The 21183-nt window shown below is 39.4% G+C and overlaps 1 protein-coding gene across 1 annotated transcript in view; it reads left to right on the top strand.

Moving 5' to 3' along the window:
- The window catches only part of RORB (RAR related orphan receptor B), a 40965-nt gene that overhangs the window by 16537 nt on the left and 3245 nt on the right, over positions 1–21183 (top strand). Inside the window, exons 5-8 of the mRNA XM_075020817.1 lie at positions 13573–13694; positions 14973–15105; positions 17040–17147; positions 18260–18370. Of these exons, the coding sequence (XP_074876918.1) occupies positions 13573–13694; positions 14973–15105; positions 17040–17147; positions 18260–18370 (474 nt within the window). The remainder of the gene's footprint in view (positions 1–13572; positions 13695–14972; positions 15106–17039; positions 17148–18259; positions 18371–21183) is intronic.

Genomic DNA, 21183 nt, shown 5'->3' with positions numbered 1-21183 from the left:
TTTGAAATTTAAAATTTTTACACAGCAAATGTTTCAACACATAGTATTAGAATGGCACAGGAAGCAAAATACAGCTTATCCTGTGTTGCATGCTTACTAGTATCTCTAAATTCTGTACCAGTAAATAGGTGTAGGAGAAAGAGATGCTGACCAATTAAAGTTTTATAGGACTCCTTCACATGTATTTGGTACTAGTATATTCCTCCAAATGAGTTGAGTAGTCCAGGGTACAACTGCATATTTTCTGACCACTATGAGAAACAGGATAGGTAATGTTTCTTATGGAAGACGGGGCTAAGTATAAGAAAGAGCAATTTCAGATACAGACACAAATTTATCATGTAACTGCCAGAGCTTACAATGGTGACAAGTTGAATAAAACCAGGTAGTTGCCCATTAGGCAGAACTGTGCCCCAGTCAGTATTCCAGTTCCTGTTAGAAAAAGAAACTCAAAGCATAAAGAAATCAGTCAAAGCCTGTAAATAAGCATACAGGAGCAGAGCCTCAGCTTGGTATCAGCTGCTTTTCCAGGCCAGCTCCTTTTTCTTTTAAAGGAGGTATTTTTGTACTTAAGGCATCTTATTGGAGACTTTATCTGCATTTGTAGCCAGGTGGGCAGAGCACAAAGTAGATCAGATGCAGCAACCAGATGAGTTGGGCAGGCTCTTTCTCTGCCTATCCTGCTGTTCACGGGTGGCATGACCCAGGTGTGACCAGCCAGCCAGCAGTGTTGCCAGCACAGGAGACAGCCTGAGGGTGCATGCTGCCAGGGACCCCACGGCACGGCCCTATTTCTCCCTGACCACCATGCCATCTGCACATCTGGGAAGGCAGAGATTCCTCATGCTGCAGTGGGAACTCAAACAGTGGGGTGAAATCTGCTCATCGTGTCAAAAGCGAAATTTGGTCATTTGCAAAACAGCTTTATCCTCGCAGAGAGAGCCACAGAAGTCAGATGGTGCATGGGAAATCCTAAAGAGAGAAGAAAGCTCTGTTTCCTGACCCTGGTAGGTCCATAGAGGGATGGCAATGCTTTCTTCCAGGTGTCATTTTAAATTAGCAGGTATTAAAGGCTTATTTTTAGACTTGGTCAAATTAAAGACCATCTTGTTTAAATATATGTGCATAATATTATCTGTCACTGAGCTGAGCATTGCATCTTCCTCACAAAATATGTGGCTCAGATCTTGGTCTATAAAAGTTAATGGAAAGGTTTCCCTGCCTCGACTGCAACTGAGATTACCAGCCTATGATTTCTTAAATACGAGAAAAAATTATTAGTGAATACTGTTGTGGAGAAAACAGACTGGTTAAGGATTCACTCCAGTTCAGATTGAAGAGTGCCCTGTAGCTGTATGTATTTAGGTAGTCAATAAGGCATCACTAGAGCATGCAGGAGGTCACATAGCCTAGCCTCTATAATTACAGAAAAAAAGTGTTATGTATATCTACGTGACTTTTCTTCAGTGCTATTTGAAGGTACCCAATGGCTTGGAGAGCTTACATTTCTACTAAAATTAAAGTCAAATAGTAAGTAAGGTTGATAGGCTTGGGCTTGATCATCCTTTTCCCCAGCCCCTCTGACCCTGCTCTGCTGTGTGTATCTTAAGGTGGGCAACCGCTGACTAGGGCAGCCACATGGTGAGAATTGGAGGAGGCATCACAGGCCCTACTCACCAAACGCACTGTAACGCACAGCTCTTTTGACCCTGACCCATTGACTGGAAAATGACACTAAAGCAAAACCTTCAAAATGTTTTAAAGACTGGCACAGGATGGGTATGTAAAAGAAAAGCCCCGCTGGTTAACTGCAAATGACATCCTGTACATACATAAGCCTTAATTTAGCTGGGTTAATACATTCATCTCAGGACCTACACTGAACAACTTCATATACTGTAAAGTTATTAAATTTCCATTGCTGCAATATCATACAAGCAGGAGCTTAGCATTTAGGTCATTCACTATCCCTTCCTAAGAGGAGATCTTCACGTGGGAACATTCTCAACTCCTCTGCTGAGGGTATATTTGAAAGCCAGACCCACACCTTTCTCCTTTCAGTAGAAATCTTGCTATTAACTTTGGAAGAATACAGGTTATTCCTCCCTGCCTATACTGTTCATGGATGTCCACAGCACTCTATGCTGCATATGCAATATATGCATCAGGCTCATGTCTTAAAAAGTACGCTGTGCCTTCCTGTTGAAGGTTGCAAAAGCACTTCTCCAACATGATAAGCATTTTTTATTATTATTCTCTATATCTCCAGGATTTGTTCCTTGTGCCAAATCAAGTCTTAACAGACAGCTTGCTGAACATGTATGGGTCAGTTAGATGTTATTTGAAGGGACACTGTAGGGACCATCACACTCGCAATGAACTCTCTAACTAAAACCCATACCTGAGGCAACATTAACATCTGTGTTGATGTTCCCTTTACAAGGCCACCGCCCACTACACAGTGAAGCAGAAATGATGGGTTTGTGACTGTAGTCCTGTGTAATGTTTCTTCACCTCTTTTTCTAAGCCATAGTTTAATATTCCCTCCTACCAAGGTGATAGCCAAATTGTGCAGGACACGGGCCTACAGCCTTACAGCTGTATTTCAGCAGAGGAATGTTGCCATCTAGTGAGCAATTAAAAATGTGCAGCATGTGCGTTTCTGCGCAGATACCCTTAGGGCACTGTATCTTACCGTCATTACCTACTTAAAGGTGACAATCAGAATAAATTAATATTTCAGTTCTGTACTCATTTCAGTTCATGTGACAAAACTTAGAACTTCTGCTATTTTTTTTAACTAATTAATTTTTTTCCCCTTTCCGTACACTCGAGAACAGAGAATGGCAAGATTTAAACTAATTTGACAGTGTTGCTCAGTAAGGAAATGCTTCAACTTCATAAAGAATGGAAAGAAAAGTGGAAGAATAAATTAGAGCATTATGATGCTGAAGCATTCTAGCTGAACTGATGCTGGAATGGTGCTTTTTTGTGATTGTAGATTCTGATTTTTTTAAAGCTTATATTTAGAAATAAATTTAATCAATAAAATCAACAAAGAATTTGGTAGAAATGTTGGGAAAAATGTAATATTTTTGAAAGTTTGTAAAATATTCTAGTTCTATCTCTTCCTACCTTCAAATTAGTAATCTCTCTTTATTTGTAAATTTAGATCAAAACCAGCCTAATTACAGATTTACATAAAGGCTTTAGTGAGTGTATGTTGCCCAGCCTGGTAGTTTGAATGATCCAAACGTTCATAAATAACTGATTATGTTGTTATCTTCTACTAAGTGCATATTTTAGCACTTACAGATTTAAGAAGACTTAGGGAGGGCAGACTTCATGTTATAACTCTTCATGTAGATTTAGAAAATAAAGACTATTCTCTAGAACGTACTATATTTAAGCACCAGTTTTTTCACCCTGTGATTTTCAAATCACCAAGTATCCACTGCCTCACAGTAACCGCAGTGGACTTTGGATCAGTCGTGTGTTGGTTCTGGCAGTCCTGCTTCACTACGCTTAACACAAATTATCACAGTTCAATAAGCACGACGCAATGTGCCTTTTTACTAACTCTAGTGCAAATTTATACAGTAAAGCAATTAATCAAAAACTATTTGAAAAAGCAGTAGATTAGATAGCCTAAAAGTATACCTCAGACTGGGTTTTCCTGCAAATTATAAAGCTTTTTGGCTATTTCTGAAAGCAATTTGACTTCTCTTTCAGTTAAGCCAATTCATATGTCAAATGCAGGCCAACTAGTAACGTCACAGTAATTTCATGAATGATGGCCATTGGCAGTGTTCCTAGCTGGGGTTTGATCACACTACAGACCATGCACTATAAATGCTGCAGAAAATGCTGTTTGAAATATTGTTCTTTAAATTTATTGTGGGGATATGTGGCAAGTGGGAATACAGTCAAGAGTTCTCTTCACAGATGCATGTTTTCAAGAAACAAAGATTTTCTACTGACTGTGTTTTTCTGCAGTACCCAAGACAATGAGGTCCCATCTTAACTGTGGTTATAACTATTTGAACAATATAAGCAGCTGGATTAAGCAATGAAATTAATGAAATCAGTGACATCTTTTAGCTGGGATTGAGGATGGGGAATATTTTGTGACCTTTTGTTCTGTTTTACTTACTTTTCAAATTGTTTTACAAATTAATTAAAAAGATGCATTAAATGGTATTAAAAACAATCTTTTCTAAAGCTTACATTTCTAAAGCATGATAATATAGTTTTCTAAAGTGGGTACATTTCTAATCCATTAAAGCAAGTATATAAAATTCCTCCTTTTCTCAAAAGATATGAATATTTTCTTGTATAACCAAACTTGACAAAATATGTTCATTCTCTTGAGAATCCAAAAAGCAGTTAGAAAGCAACCATTTGTAGCAGTCAAAATATGTAAAATACCATATCATACATCCCATATATTACCATATATCATGACAACCTTCTCAGGAATAGAACTGTGCTGTGAATATTGTCAGATTAGAAATCACACAAAAAGATCAATGTAAAGCTAATTGTATAACGAGTACTGAGGCATGCTGTTGCTGCCGGTCATAGGAATAGCCATTTGACTGATTCCTTATCATATGCTTCAGAGCAGCAATGACAACAGCAGAAGAAATGGTAACTGGCTTTCTGCAAGAAACCATCAAAGTGAGAAGGCCAGAGCAGGTGCCAGAGCATAGAGAGCCTGGGACATGTGAAAACTGTTGCCTTGCAGGGTTGCGTCTCACACACAACCTGTGAGGAGGCAAACACAGCACTGCAGATGAGAATCAAGAGGGCAAGGCAGTGATGGTTTTGGAAACACTGTAGTATATGAAAGTGGCACACTATCTGCAAAAATTGGTGTGGTTTGAATTAGTAGTGATATGTTGCTTACATCCTCATCAGAGCAACCCTTTTACCTCACTGTCAATGCTCCCTGTCCTTAGCATTTGCGTATGTTGTTTCTGGGCACTCAGCACCAACAGTATGCATACTTAGCTTGTGCTTTCTGAGAGCTTAATCTGGTGTCCATACCATATTTCTTTGTCACCCTGGACAACATTGTTCAATTGTTCTTTAATTCTCAGGCACAAGGAAGCTAACAGAAATTTGGTTTTACAATTAATTTTTTCCCAGTACACATGCAACATCCTAAGTTTGACTTCCTGAGGCCGTAGTTCACTTTTTCACACTGTGTGCCTTTTGTTTGGCAGATTTCATCACTTACTTCGTGCTTTTCACTACTTTCTACCTTATTCTTGAGAATACTGTAATTCTGCTTGTTATGCAGTTTGTGATGTTGTTCTCAGCTCTATAAGTAGTGATGTCTTCCTTCAGTCCATTCAGTTTTGATACTTTATTTCACAGAACAGTGACAATACTTTTATACAAGGGTGAAAAGATATTAGAAAAGGTTAGTGTGAAACACAAAGGAGACGAACACGAATGCATTTAGCAGAAAAATGCAATGCAACAGGACATAGGGCTCAGAAAAATGCTGAAATTGATTATCAGACCACAGCAGTTTTTATAGTGCAGTAGTCTTGCAGGGATGAGTGTCACATGTAAATTGGAATAGTTAAAGCAATATATTAAGGCATGGAGCACTGTCTTGTGTTCCTTTTTGACTGCACTGAGATTTTTTTCTCTTGATCAGTGAAATCTCTGGCATTGCTTATGATAACCAAATTGTTTTACTTTCTGACACTATACACTGACACCACTTTGATCCAACTCAGTTGCCACACTACAGGAAAATAGAGCGATCATAGAATGTTTTGTCATTACTTTTTAAAGCATTTCTATACCTAGGTTGCTTAAAATTTTTACAAAAATCTAAATGTAAGCCTATGGCAGTGAAAGAAGTGCTAAAATGTATGTCTAACCTCTCCCAGCCTTTTGCAGACTATGACAGGACAAACCCTTCCAACTCTAGTTTAAAACCCTTAATATGCCAATTGTTCCATGCATATTTCTAAGTTTCATAGTGAACAATGTCCACTCCAAGCAATGTTTCCTTAATTGTAATAAATGAAACCACATTCTTGTTTTGGAACAGTCTCAATTTTAATATAAAGTTCTCTTTGTGTAAGCTATACTGGAAGAAGTTAGGAAACAGCTCATCTCAATAAATTTGTGATAATTATACAGTGCCTGTAGAGTCCATGTCCCATAAGCTCCAGCTATTGCCTTGGTTAGTGGTTTTGCTGCCAGCTAAATGATTTCTAATTAGTACAAAATATACGTTTTTTACTAAATTGGCTGAAACCCAGGAAGAGTATTATTAAGTGGAGACCTTTAAGCATTTATAAAGATCCTCTAGGATTTAACAGAACTCTGGGTCCATCCTCTAGGTTCCTCCAGATTAGGACTTCATTCAATTGTATTGTCGTTTCTTGTAATTTATTAACATTTCTTTGAAAGGCAAATCACACTCTGATTTATTTTGAAGGGAGAGAGAGGAAATACAGAATTCACACACATAACATTGCCTCAATGTGCAATCTGTTCCTGACAGTAAGTATTCAGTAACTTGAACACAAGGGAGGGTTATTCCTGTACTAAATTCAAGCACTTCCAGTCTCATATGAGTGTTTTAATGTTTCATATCATCTTCCTAGGCTGCATATTGTGTAGTGCTACAAATTTATTAAACAAATGGGGGTTATGAAACTTGCTGGTCTATCTATAGCCGTTTTTGAAAGGGAAATCTTTTGGGCATTATGACATTGAGAATGCCAGGGACAGATGAAAAATAGGATGAGCTTTATGTAACCACTTTTAGGAAAAAGTGTTCCTGCTTTTCTGCAAAAAAAGTTCAGACTTTTCAGCCAGTTCATTTAAAAAAAATGGGACCTATTATTCATGTTTGACAGCAACCACAAGGCATACTTTTGCTTTATTCCCTGTGTCACTGCCTCTACTACTGTCTAAAATTTTATTGAGGTAATCTGTGTAATGAAACCAGTTTACAAAACTTCTAATTTTGCAGTCATAATACCCTTGAATTAGGGTACAGAAAAGTGTTGATCTGATACTAGCTTGGCATTATTTTGGGTTCTAGAATGGAGATTTTATTTAGAAGGTCTAGCTGGAGTTTTGATAGTTGCACAAACTGATATGCATGCTTACAGCAACCAGCCAAAGCTGTGGTGTTACTGCAGCATTAATTCAAAGTGGATCCCTGCGAGAGCTCAACGTAGGATATAAGCTGAGATGAGCTCTTAGCTACTCAACTGGATCCTAAGGGTAAGTGGCAAATTAAAAATTCATTATTCATTTTAATTGAGGATGATTATCAGTGTTTTAGGAGACACACTTCAAAGTTCTTCAGTTCCCAGTGCAAAAGAAGGGAATGCTGAGAAAAACTAGCCTCTCCTGAGAAAAGAGAGACAAATGAAAGAACTAAAGAGCCTGTAGGAAACAGACACTGCCGAGTACTGTGGATAATTTCCACTTAGCAGGCCAAATTCACAGCTGGTGAATGTTGTGTGCAGTCCATGTAGTTATTACACCCATCCCCACCAGCATTGTACTTGACCCCAAGTTGGAGTTTTTCCTCACTATTGTAGTTTGAGATCTCCAAATATTACAAGGAAATGTCTGGAAACGGCAGGACTGACTCATCAGCTGATGACAGAACCCTGCAGGTCTGTGCTATGCTGATTTATACTATCTAGGTTGCAATGTTCAGTCTTCCGTATGTACTTATGATTTAAGCAGCTCCTAACCCACTGGTGCAATACATGTTTGAGCTATCATAACCTTTGGAGAGTGCCTTTTGTGAAGTGTCTACTGAAATCTAAAATAAGAAATTACAGTAGAGGGAAAAAAAGGGAAAGGAAAAAAAAAAAAGAGCCCAGCAGAGTAGCCAAAGCTGGAAACAGAAAAGGTCATCTGCTGTTCTGGAAGTTGTGAGGTATAGTCCTAGGTTTATGTGAGCGGTGTATAGCTTGTGCACTGTTGCTCTTCCCTTCCAACATATGGCTTTGGCCTGTTTTGCTGATGGAATGGGGCTTTTGCAGTCTTGCTCTCTGGACCCCATCCTTCCATCAGGACCATCCAACACTGCGTTAGCTACTGTCCAGCTTCAATGAAGGGAAGCAGAAGTCTCAGCCACTTGGGTTTCCACAAGCTTTGGAAAAAAGTCTATTCAGCTGGTGAAGGAGACAGACAACCTTAGGGAAAGGCAGAAGCCATGACCCAGGCCCATGTTCACCCCAAAAGGCAGTGGCTGCTGGCCAATCAGTTTGAGCAGACCAGCCCCTCGTACATGTTCATGGTGCCTCTTACCCAGCCAAGCACAGGGGATGGGACATCAGAGAGGGAATGGCAAGCAATATTTGACATGTCTGTAGGAAACCAGGACGGGTCTGTTGCACTAGTTGTGTTATAGCTTACTTCACTGTTCATTGGGCCATCCTCGCAGAATCAAGTCTTCTTGTTCTCCCTGTAGCTTTAGGTAGGCCCGGACAAATTTCAAAGTCATTTCTTTTGCTAAAACAGCATTGATCTCTCACGGTCATCCTCATCTATATCTTGTCTATGTTCCCTATTCCACATTTCACCTGTCAGATGCTGCTCTTCCCTGATAGCTTCATTAAATTCTGTTAGCACCATGAGATCTCTCATTATGCTTCAGGACAGTTCCCATCAATATTTCCATGTGGCCTCTTTCAGGTATTGGCCTCAACAGTCTAATTTCTAACCATCAAGCCACAAGCCCAAGAGCACATTCTGTAGATGCTTATTTATTCTGTTACTATGCTCCCTTGCATGTTGTACAGCCTCTGTTTCACCCTTAGTACGTGTACATCTTTCTGTTACATTTTTGTTGCTCCATCTAGTCATAGGTGTTGAGGTCATCTTTTCGCACAAGTTGCATGTCACAGACCATAAAATTACATACACACACACAGTATTTCTTTCAAGAAACCCACAATTTTTTTCTCTGAATGAGAACAAATCTTTTTGACAGCTAATCCTTGAGCTTCCTGATGTACAATTTTCAGCTTCTTCTGGACACCTCCTACTATGCATTTGACTTTTTTTTACACTGCTGCATTGCAAAATACCAATTAATTTATCTCTCCATCTAGCTGGCACCTTTCAGGGTCCCACCAGCAGTACCCAAGCTGCTGTGACAGGAAGGGCAGCATTGCCACCATAGCAGGGCACAGAGGCCAACGCAGCCTCTCAGGTTTCTACTCTTGGGCCACGCCAACCAACAATATCTAGGTTTCATTGTCACCCCTAAGAATGGACGAGACTCTACAGCTACAATAGTGGGCCATTATATAAAACCAGTCAGATATATGCAGGACAGAAATGAAATGTAAGTGGTCATTCCAGGATGTATCTTGTTTGAGTATTTCTGATTTTCAAGACCTCATATTGGTTACTGTTTTCTTGATTGAGTATGTTGTTTCTGGTTTATCTCTCTGAAAGCAAATACTTTTTCTAGATCTTTTTTTTTTTAATGAAACATAGCATTTTTACAAGAAGTGTCTGCTTTCCATGAAAAATTTCAAAGTACCAATATTAAGAAATCTTCAAATTTAGAGCCAAGCTATCTAATGTAAATGCTTCCACATCACAGTGCATGCTAGAATTCAGACACTGGGAACATGTTATTTTCTGGGGGCCATGTTTCCCAGATGGAATCAATCTGCCAAGATATGGTGTGGCTTTCAGATTCCCCATGGTATCATGTAGTATCCAAGTGATCATGATTCATGGTAGGAGATATAGCCCTAATATAATAAACCCAGTATATAGACAAAAGGGGAGGAATGAAGCACCTAATCTACACTTGTGTTTACATACTATAACAGATAAGCTTTATAAATTCTGCAGTTTACAACTGTAGTTATTATAATGCTGGTGGTGTACTATCATGCAGGCTCAGTATTCTTTCAGTTGGAATTATTAATTTTCACTCAACAGTTGCAGCAGTTGGTGCTTGTAAAATAAAACGTTGCAGACTTTGATTCTCACACCTGAGTGGTCAGCATCATCTCTTTTGTTTTCCTTTTCATAAAGCAAACCTTGCAAACCTGCTGTAAATTATGTAAAATGGAGGCTGGCAACATTTCAAGCAGAAATGCAGTTCACACTGAGGTCACTAAAATGGAGTTGTCTTTTATAGTCCTTGCAGCCCATCCAAACAGGATTCCTAGTTGTGTCCATGCAACTTGTCCATTCAACTTCCCAGTGTAAGGGGACCCTTGAAATCTGTGGCTCAAGATTTTTGAAAACCAAATGAACAAAAGTCAAGACTTGATGTGTGGAGTACCTGTGGTGGGCTCTTCTAGCCTGGAGAACAGGAGGGACATAGCTGTTGAGCATCACCCCAGCAGGGTACCTCCATACAGTTGAGGTCACAGCCTCTGCATCAAGGCAATAGCTCTCCTCTTGCTGTATGAAAACATTTGCTTTCTTTTCTCATCGTCTCTTTCCTTCTAGTTCTACTAAAAGAATTAATTTGTTGAATTCAGCTTCCGGCAGTGCTTCAGAGCTGTCAGGTGTCACAGAAATGTATCATGTTTTGGGTGCAACACATTACCTGTGCCATGTGACGGGGCATGTTTACATTAGATGTCAGTACATTATTCCCAGTGGTTTAGGAACTTCTTTCTGCATGGGATTTGCCGATACGTGTACTGATTCCAAGGTCATTAGCAAAAAGATGCTAAAAGCTGAAAACGCCAGAAAAAAGGCTGTGGTCTTTGAAACCCTTTGAAAGTGATGTTCTTTGCTCTGCCTGGATTGGATCTTCTATTGCTGGACCATCTGAGAAGCCAAAACAAGCTTATACTTCTTTTACTTTTTGCATCATGTCAGCTCTGTACAGCCAGTTTAATGCTATATTTGCATAAAGCTCCTTCCAGGGACTCCACCATTGAGTGTAAGCAAGCAACCTCCTCTGCTGCTTATGATGAATGAGCAGTCCCCTCCTCCCCTGAGACCCAGTGTACCCTTTCCATCACACACTCAGTCTTGCCTAGCCTGCGGCACAAGAGTTTCAAGTCTGTCTTGCACCTGATTCTTCTCTGGATGTCAGCATTCGGAGCTGCTGCTTGCTGCAATTGCCCTAGGCCTTCACACATCTAAATGGGTTTTAATGTCAGCTCAACATAAGCCCAAGTACCTAAGGGAAAGATGTATGGGGGTAAAGCACAGAATGCCATCACTACAAAACTCTGAAGAGTTTGTCAGCTCTTCGGTCCTAAGGTAAATACATAAATGGTAGGAAAAGGAGTGGAGCTGAGGATCTTTGCAGTAATGTAAAAACTGCTAATCAGGTATATTTTGAGGTCAGTGAAATGAAAAGGTCTTATTTTTAGATTGTTGTCATCAGGTCACCTTACCTGATTCAAAATCTCTATGCAGTAATATTAAAGTATTTGAGGTGTTTATTGTAAGCATTTTCTTTATGTCAAGAGTGTGAATAGTTCCAGCTGCTGTAACAAATGAGGAGTCTAGGAGAGCTGGGCTAGGAAGCACGAGAGAGAAAAAGGCCAGCCAATGGGTGTAGAGAGCAAAATTCTTCACCATTCAGGCTGCGGAATTGTCATACAAGTTGAAATCATACTTCTTTCACTGGTGTTTAGATAAAAGGCTTAAATGTTCCTCTGCCCACACCTCAGTTCTGTCTGGTTAAATCCTTCCAGGAACATAAGTGACAAAACCTATAGCTTAAGCTTAACTTCTGCAGTCAGGTTTATCATGGCTAAGGATGTTTCCAGAAAGATGATGTTAAAACTGTACTTTAAATAGAGCAATATGGGGGTAAACATCGGAAATTTATCTTTCTAAAGAAGGTGGGGTTTCCTTGCTTTTCTTGGTTAGACAAATGCAAATAAAAATTTGTTGATCCTTTAAAAAAAATCTGTTTGAATTCATCATCCCTTTATTTGAACATGCCCATTTATCTGTAAGGTTTTTACTATGAAATGCAACAGCTTACCATCATGGGTTAAGACTTGCATCCAACCTTCCATAAAAAACCAATGGATAGGTTCCTGTACTCACTAATATACTGATAACTTTTAGTTATCTTTATGCTTGAGTCAATTCTTCCATTAGAAAACCTAAAGACAGTGTTGACCTTTAAAGAGATACCTGTAAAGATTGAATTGAGCAAGTTTTATTGTTCTTACAAAAACCTGGAACTCTTCTGCATTTTTTTCAGCACCTTTCCACTGAGTCTCAGCTTATTAACTGTGAAAGTAGCACAGGCATCTCTCCTTTAAATAACACTCCTATAGCAGTGTTTGCAGGGAGCATATGCATGTTTACATTCATTTTTCAGCTTTCCATCTTGCTGGTGTTTTTAAATTCAGTCAAAATTTGGCCAAAGAAACAGGCTTCTTTTGGGAATCCAAGCACCAGATCCACCTGCTGTATGCAAACAGCTGAGGATGTGAATGAGTAAATTATGACATTCCTAGTTCTTTCTAATTCCCATGCTCAGGTTTGGCTAATGCATTTTCAATGTCCTTTCCTTTTTTGACAAACATGTTTCCTGCGAAATGACAGTTCTGCCACAAGGGCTTCAGTTCAGTTGTGTGACTTCAACTTTGCTCCATTGTTTAAAAGGTATTCAGCTTAAGCAATGTCTTCAGGCTGAAGCACTGAGCTTCATTAGACATATACATCTCAAAGCTGCAAAATAAGAAATCATCACATTTCTATAGCATGTTTTATCAAGACATTTCAATTTCCAGTGCTAATGAATTCGTGCTAGAAGTTCTTGTGAAAATCTTTTTAATCCACTCAGGTTGCTTAAAGGGCAAAGATCTACTTTAAAATACTTCCCTGAGAAGTTTACTCTTCGTTTCAGTGGGATCTCAGGACAGCGCTGAATGTTTTCCTTTCCCCTTGCGTCCTGCATTCCATGTTACACAATAGTTTCTAAGGCTGCAATTTCAGAATGAATTTAAGGTAACTTAATCCTGTATGTGAGATCTATTACCCCCCCATCCCACCTTCTAAAACCCAACATACTAGTTCTAGCTTTCACCCCTTGCTAGCACCATTCTCGATGTTTGTGTTCATCAAGCTAAATCAGAAATTGACCCAGCTGAAAACTTGAGAAAAAAGAGAAGAGAATTGTTTCCTTTTTCTCTGATATGAGTCACCCCAAGGTAATGCAAATGCCGTCAGGATTGAGCATTCAGTGCTGGGCAGCTGCACAGGCTTGGAGCAGACAGAAGTCGTCAAGTAACCAGGGTCTCCAAATGACATGTATTTAAACACAGAAAAAAAAAAATCACTTTCAGAATAAAAGAGTCTGAATATTTTCCCAAAATTTTTTGTTATTCTCACATGCAAATCCACTGTTTATCAAGCATCATTTGGCTTTGTGTTGAATACCGAAATATTTTGCAACAGTCATCTTTGGAAATGAAAAAAATGAGAAAGGTAGCATTGGAAATAAAATATTATTTTTAAAATCTGCAATTTCCAACAACTTTATAATGTTCCCAATATTTTGCTATTGCAAATCACTGTTCACTGTTTCATGGAACCTATTTTTTATTCTCCTCTTTGCAGATCGAATTGCACAGAATATCATTAAATCTCATTTGGAGACATGTCAATATACAATGGAGGAACTACACCAGCTAGCATGGCAGACCCACACATATGAAGAAATTAAGGTTTACCAGAGCAAGGTACAATCCTGTAATATGCTTTTTCTTCTGCTCCCTATGGTTTGAAATTGTAATGTACTTGGCAAGGATATACTGAGTTTCATATAGGCCAAAATAGGCTTTTAAATATCTTTGAGGAGCTGGTTACTAAAAGCAAAGGAGTGACACTTCATAAAAAGGAGCAGCAGCTTTTCAGCATGTTGGGATGTTTGCTAATATTGAAACTTAGGCATGGTTATGGAATCCAGCTTTCCATGCTTTGCTTGTTATCACACGTCTAAACTTCATGCAGAAATTCAGTTGTCTTCAATGTGATCAGGATGGGATCCTCTGTTGTAAGGATTTTAAGAAAATAAGACAACCTAACTTTGTTTCCCTATAATTTTGAAAACACATGCCCTTTTCATGCAAATAATAAGTATCTGTCACTTATAGACAATAGACAATGACAAACTGAAAGTACTCCTTAAATTGAAGTTGTTCAAAACTGGGTGAAAAAATGATCTTATTACACTACATTTTTGTTCTACCTCTGTGATTCTCAGGTCAAATTCAGACTATTCACCGCTGGCAACTTTTCAGATGTAGTCCAGTCAACAGAAATCTTTGTGCCTCTTGTGCTGGCATCACTAGCAATGATTCTTCAGTCAGATTTGAAATGGTGCATAGCTGGTCACACAAGAGGCAGAAGAGACTCCAGCTTGTTCTTTGAAAGCTGAGGGGCTATGCAGTACTAGCAAGAAAAAAAACGCACCACAGCTTGCAGAGCTATGGCATGCAAACCAAGAGCATCCATTTACATTTACACACTTGTGTGTGTAAGGAAAATTATTATCAAGGAGATAAAATTTTGATGCAATCAGTGTTCAGACTGAAATGATACTTTAATTATATATTATTTTAAGTTTCAAACTTGCAAAAATATTCTGTTGGATAACTTAATACCACTGTGCCACTTCTTCCTTAAGAGTACTCTGGGATGTTTACATTGTTTGTGTCACTGTTTTTCTATCTTGCATAAAAGCCGACATTAGAATCACATTTTAGTATTGGACAATGTGTTCTCCCCCTTTGAAGAGGCAATGCCAGAGTTCAGATCACTGGGGCAATCGGCTTGTGAAAACAGCCTTCTAATGCACAGTGTCGGGTGCCTTGAGAAGCAGAGATGCTGCTAACTCTGCCTGGGGATGGGGTGGAGTCTGAGCAGTGTGCCTTTCTGCAAGGCCACCTGAAGAACTTAATGCACTGATGGACCCGCTTGCTCACTGCTTTGCTTTTCTGTGTGTGTTTTCCTGGAAGACCAGAGAAGCTCTGTGGCAGCAGTGTGCCATTCAGATCACCCACGCTATCCAGTACGTGGTGGAGTTTGCGAAGCGTATAACAGGCTTCATGGAGCTCTGCCAGAATGACCAAATTCTCCTCCTTAAGTCAGGTGGGTAAACACCGGAGGCTTAAGACAAGTTTAGCAGCCAGCACATTAGAAATGTGTCCTGCTGTCTCGTTCTGCAAATCATTTTAATTTTGAAGGAGCCCTAATTTCAGTCTGTTTCATTAACTACATTAACTCTTCTGTATTTTTCCACATTAATCATGCTACTGCCTTCTGAATCCCCTTCCCTCTACAGTCAGTTGTGGTTATTAAGTACACACATGCACACAATCATTGCAGAAAATGCAGTCTCCAACCTGACATGTGGTGGAAGGACCCTGCGAATTGAGCCGGTTGAATGAGTCATCTGCCACCCTGTAAAATCCCCACTTGTCATTAGTGAAACGAATGCAGGCTCACCGGGGCCAGCCTCTGTGGTCATCTCTAATCTTTTTAATGAGACTACAGAAATACCCTCCAGCCAGTGCACAGGGGGGAAAATCCCTGCTGGTGCCAGTTGGTTTCAGAATAAATGAGAGCGGATTACAGCAGTGTGCTCCGGCTGTGCTCTCTGTGCGTGCCTGGGTGTGCACGTGTGTGCATAAGGGCAAGGGGGAAAAGGGTTTCCTTCCCTATCCCGGGACTCGGTAATTTCTGTCCTCCGGAAGAACCATGACAAGATTTATCATGACTGTGTAGTAACACCGCCAAACTCAGGAGGACAAAACAGTATGACCAAGTGAACTGCAACTGGTAATTAACGGCATTTACCCTGTCATATCAGTTTCTCGCTCCCTCCATGTGTAAAAGGCAGGATGCTGTGTGAGACGGCTCATTAAAGCATAAGAAGTGCTTCCTATTTCAAGAGAGAGCTCTTCATTAAGGCTGAAAGTGTGATTCAGCACTCTACACAGAGGGCTTTGGCTCAGTGTGGGGCTGTACTGAGGTGGTGGGCAGCGGTGCAAAGAGAAGGGATGCAGAGACCCTGGGAACATGCAGGCAACCTCCTGAAAAAACAGAGTCATAGCATAAGAACCGTTTTTTTTAAAGTTCATACTAATTTCAAAAATTCTGCAGATGCTAGTGCACCCCAGGTAACTTCCTTCATTTGGCTGCCAAAGCTAACAACACAACTGCATCTTCAGCAAAAGATATAGTTATATTTGATGTACTGTCAGACAATTCTGTTTAGCTTCAACATGTATAAATATGTCAGGTTTTATTTTCTGTTTTGCTGTTAATGCTGGGCAGGAGTTAGAAAATCAGGACTTTTCACACAAAAGCATGTCTGTGAAAGAATCCTTAGATTCAGAGTTATTCTTACAAGAGATCTGGATTTAGTTAAGGGATGCTTAAAATTTTTCCTTTCGTTTTCCCAAACCATATATTTTTGCAGTTAGGAAATATAGGGAAAGATAAGGAGAAAAAAAGAAGAGTTCCTTTGGCTATTTCCCAACCTGAAAGAAAAACAAGGGGAAAAAAAGTAGAACCCAATTTACAGGTGTTCTTGACAGTACTTTAACTTTTATTTTCTCTCTAAAAACACTTTGTGAAGTTATCCCCCTCCAGCCAAATGAAGCTGGGATTTATATACACATTGAATGAAGCTGGTTTTTTGTATAAAAAAGGTTTCACTATTGAAAAGAAGTTTCAATAAATGCCTAATTTTCAGGATAAAATACTTCAAATTGAAAATATTTGCCCACGTCGAAATTCAGATTAAGACCAGGCTGCCAATTTGCTGCAATGGGGGAAAGATCAACCTAAAGAAAAGGTGGTTAGGTTGGGCCAGAAATTACTGCTTTCTAATACTTAAAGCAGAAATAAATGTTTTTTTCTCTCATTCAGAGACATAACATCTAGATACTGTCAAAGAATGTCTATCCCTAATGATGTTTCTAATGATTGATGTCTTCCTAAATATTTTCTTGAAATTTCCTATATTCTGATGTTTTGCAGTAATGTGTGGTACTTTTGTTCTTTTTCATGTCTGATAGGCTGCTTGGAAGTGGTTTTGGTGAGAATGTGCCGTGCCTTCAACCCACTCAACAATACTGTTCTGTTTGAAGGAAAGTATGGAGGGATGCAAATGTTTAAAGCCTTGGGTATGTTGGTCTTCTTCTTTTCAACTGATTACATTGAGCCACATAGTGACAGATTTGTCTTTCTGAAAACAGTGACCCACAATGAAAATCTCTAGTAAATGTTGAATCCCCAAACCTCTATATCTCTATGCTGGAACTGAGAAAGGAATAAGGTGACTCCACTAGCTGCTAGCGGTGATAGGTGTTTTTCTCTAATAAAAAAGAGCAGCATGAGGGTTTTTCAGATAAATTTCTTACTCTGCCATCTGAAGTTTTAATAAAACATGAGTTTATGGCAGGAGCCAAGCAGTCTATCTTCACAGTTCAGTTATGCTTGATACATCAAATCACTCCCACACTAATTGTGTCCTGCAGAAGGCAGTTTTAGCCCCAGCAATGAGGGGACTAAAATGATGAACTAGTACAATGTGTAGACAGGGACTTACCTAAAATACTGTTTCACCTAAAATTTTTAAGCTCATTTAGATTCATGTATTGAAAAAATTGTGTCATTTCTCAACATGATATTGAGTGCTACCTGAAATAGTTAAATGGATGTCTTTGGCGATTATCAAAAATTTATTCGGAGCAAACTCAAAGAGAGATATTTGCTTCAAATGTATGTATTTATCATATAGGCAGGTATTTTTCTTATTTGCATATGGATAAACATGACACTACTTTACAAGTTTAAAGCATTTATGAATGTGCATTAGTTGATTTGTTTTGGTCTTTATAGTGTTTTCACAAATTTTCAGAAATATTTGTAGTGCTAATTAATAAAATTATATATGTGAAATTTATTTAGGAGTGGTCATTCATACCTCTTAAATTTAATATCAATTTAGAAATAGCATTTCTTTCTACACTGGGAAAAGAAAACACTCTTCTAAGATGTCTGCAATTTTTGTACTGGTCATGCCCCTAATTTTTTGTAATCTTTGTGCTTCAGTGGGTATTTTAGTGATACATTTTGGGGGTAAGTGGAATTTTAATAACTGATGAAAGGCACTTAGTTTAGAAGTACAGACATTCACTAACAACTTTTTTTAACATCAAAACAATCTGCTTTTCATGGCAGGTTAAATAGATGATAAATTTCTAGCACTGACTTTGTCCTCTGTGGTCTGCAGGTTCTGATGATCTGGTGAATGAAGCATTTGACTTTGCAAAGAATTTATGTTCCTTACAGCTGACTGAGGAGGAGATTGCCTTGTTTTCATCTGCTGTTCTGATATCACCAGGTAATTTTTCATTCCAAACACCACAATGATTTTTTTTTCATCCTTGTCCACCTCTACTTCTACCTGCTTAAACAGCTCTTTAAGCCGTTTTAAGCAATTTTAAGCAATGCTGTCCTGGTTTCAGCTGGGATAGAGTTAACTGTCTTCCTAGTAGTTGGTACAGTGCTGTGTTTTGATACAATACTACTACGTGGCTGTTTTCAATGGGGGGGAGTGAGTGAGCAGCTGCATGGTGCTTAGTTGCTGGCTGGGGTTAAACCACGACGAATGCATTAAGTAATGGAAGAATACCTGAATTACCCAAATATACCTCATTCTCTTTTTGGTAGACTGTCAGGAATTACACATACTGGAAATAGATCCAAAGTGTGGGTGTAACAGACATGAAGCAAGATTCTGTGGACAAGCAGTACAGGCTGATGTTCCTCCAGACCACGTACAGAGAAGCATGGTACTCAAGGAGGTACATGTTCCTCCTAGCATTTTCAGGGACCTCAAACCTCTGAGTAGGTTATATAGTCCCTAACTATGATGGGCTTTTACTGTTGGTATAAGAATATAAGCAGTAAAAATCTGTGTGAGGTCCTGCCATAATTTAGCTCTAGGTGAGAGGCAGTTATTCCAGGGGCAACATGCTTTTTCATGTATTCATATATCATAACTCTGCAAGGCAAGCATGCACCCCATGACTGCTGGCTGTCTGACCAACAGAAAAGAGGTTTTGTGATTGATTTACTCAGAGGGTGGATCTAGTAGATAATCTCACAGTTCAGTGTGGGATTTTTAAACATGCTGCAGAGGAGGTAGACCCCCAGTTCCCACTAAGAGTAACCTCTTGAAAGGCCTTTAGAAAAAATCCCACCATGATTTTTTTTTTCCAGCTTGTTCTGCTAAAGACTTCCTCTAGGTCACTTTGCCCTTTTGCACATCTGTGGTGGAGATTACGTTAGGCAGAATTAGACTAGCACAGATGGTGTCAACATGTTCATTGTCATCATTAATGACACCTACTGAAAGGACTCTACTCCTCTTATTTTCCCTTTGAGCAGTTCTTGTGGTCATCTGCTCACAGGTGAAATGGTTGAGCTGGTGGCCCTTCATGGTGTTAGGCCAGGATGTTCCAGAGAGGACTGTCCAAACAGCCATCGTTTCCACCTCAGGGGTGAGAGTTGCCTGTGTGCTGTACCCCAGATGCTGTGACTTCCTCTGGGACAGGGGACTTGCAGTGTCCCAATGAGTCCCTGTCCATCAGCCCTCCCTCAGTCTGAAAAGACCAAAGCTGTGAGCATGACAGAGGTGAGCAGCCAGTGCTTGCTCCTAGTTAGCATTAGTGGCCTGTTCAGCAGGCTGACTCAGTGCAAAGCTGAAGACAACCTGGAAATTTGTTTGGGGTCTGGGCTGTGAAGTTCTTCAGTAAGATTCTTCAGTAAGATGTTAACAGAGACTGCAGAAGACTGTTTCAGTGTTTCCAGCTGGCTTCACATTATGAAGCCAAAGAAAGCAGGAAGATGATGCTAAGATCCTTGCAAGCAGGATCTGTATTTCTCTTTAGCAACAGCTGGAGGTTTTTTATCTTTTCAGTTTATTTTCTTACAGTTAGAACAGGAAAAGTAAGAGTTAACTGAACAGACAGAAACAATAAGATCATTTTGAAGCTAACTACAAAGCACTTTGGATCAGATGCAGGCATCTCATCTGTAGGGAGAAAGAGAATTCAGTTATGTAATTTCTAGAAATTGAAAAGAAGTCATTTTTCGGTCTCCCAGGTAATTTTGGAAAGAAGAACAAGTTATAGCCCTATTCAACAAAAGCTGGTCACAGAAAGCTTCTAGCACCTCAGACTGTCCTGTGCCTTAGGCCTAGGCAAAACCTATTTAAGTGATGGAAAGTTTCCCATTGCTTTTAATGGAATTTGGATCAAGTAATTTATGAAATGTGCTTAGCTGCGTGTAGGCATTAGATGGACATAAAATTTCTGATTCATCTCTGCAGTTCTACATATGTCCCTTTAGTTTGCAAAGCACCAAAATCTCTTGCATTCTGCCAGCAGTTCATGTTGCCTGAGTATCCACACTCATTTCTACTTCTTGCAGCTGTACTAAGTAATTGAAAAAGCTAGCAGCTCATCACTGGCTTCGAGGCAGCTGTATTGCAGGCATGTGTTGTAAAAGCTTCTCCATTAACTCTAGTAATGCACTTCAGTCCTGGTATACATCAGTCCTGATACAGCCTTTCAGAGCTGGGTGTCTCCTGAACAGCAGCTTCTGTTTCAACTAAGTAGCGCAGATAAGTAGAGGCAACTCTAAGGGTTTTTTTTCCACTATAATCGAGCTTCGGGGTTGAAGGTGGTGCTACAAGATGAAATGTTTCAATAATCCACAGTTCCCCATTTCACATCCAACCTGGCTTTTTCCTACTTGCTAGCAAGAGGACACATACAGTGTCTCCTATTCCTTTAACAATAACCAAAAAAAAAAAAAAAAAAAAAAAGCGCACACTGCTTATTTCTGTAGTCAGTAAGCATGTGTATCTTTAGTCATAGAAGATGCAATAAGAAAGAAATGACGGGCTGCAGCAGCATGTACATGAGTGAAAGCAATCTGTCTTCCACAAAAAGACTGCAAATTAGGATTGTGCAGATAATTCCCATTTCAGCTGGGCTGCTGAGTTTGGGAGTGGGAAGGCAGGGAAACTCAGTACAGATTGAACAAACATTGAAATTTGCCATTGATTTTCTTATGAAAATGGTAACAGTAAACAATAGAGAAAGAAATAATTTCCTTCCACACTAGATGTTCTGGTTTCTTCACAAT

This window comes from Buteo buteo, chromosome Z (assembly GCF_964188355.1).
Source record: "Buteo buteo chromosome Z, bButBut1.hap1.1, whole genome shotgun sequence".
NCBI classification, from domain to species: Eukaryota; Metazoa; Chordata; class Aves; order Accipitriformes; family Accipitridae; genus Buteo; species Buteo buteo.
This window is presented reverse-complemented; position numbering and strand designations above follow the sequence as displayed.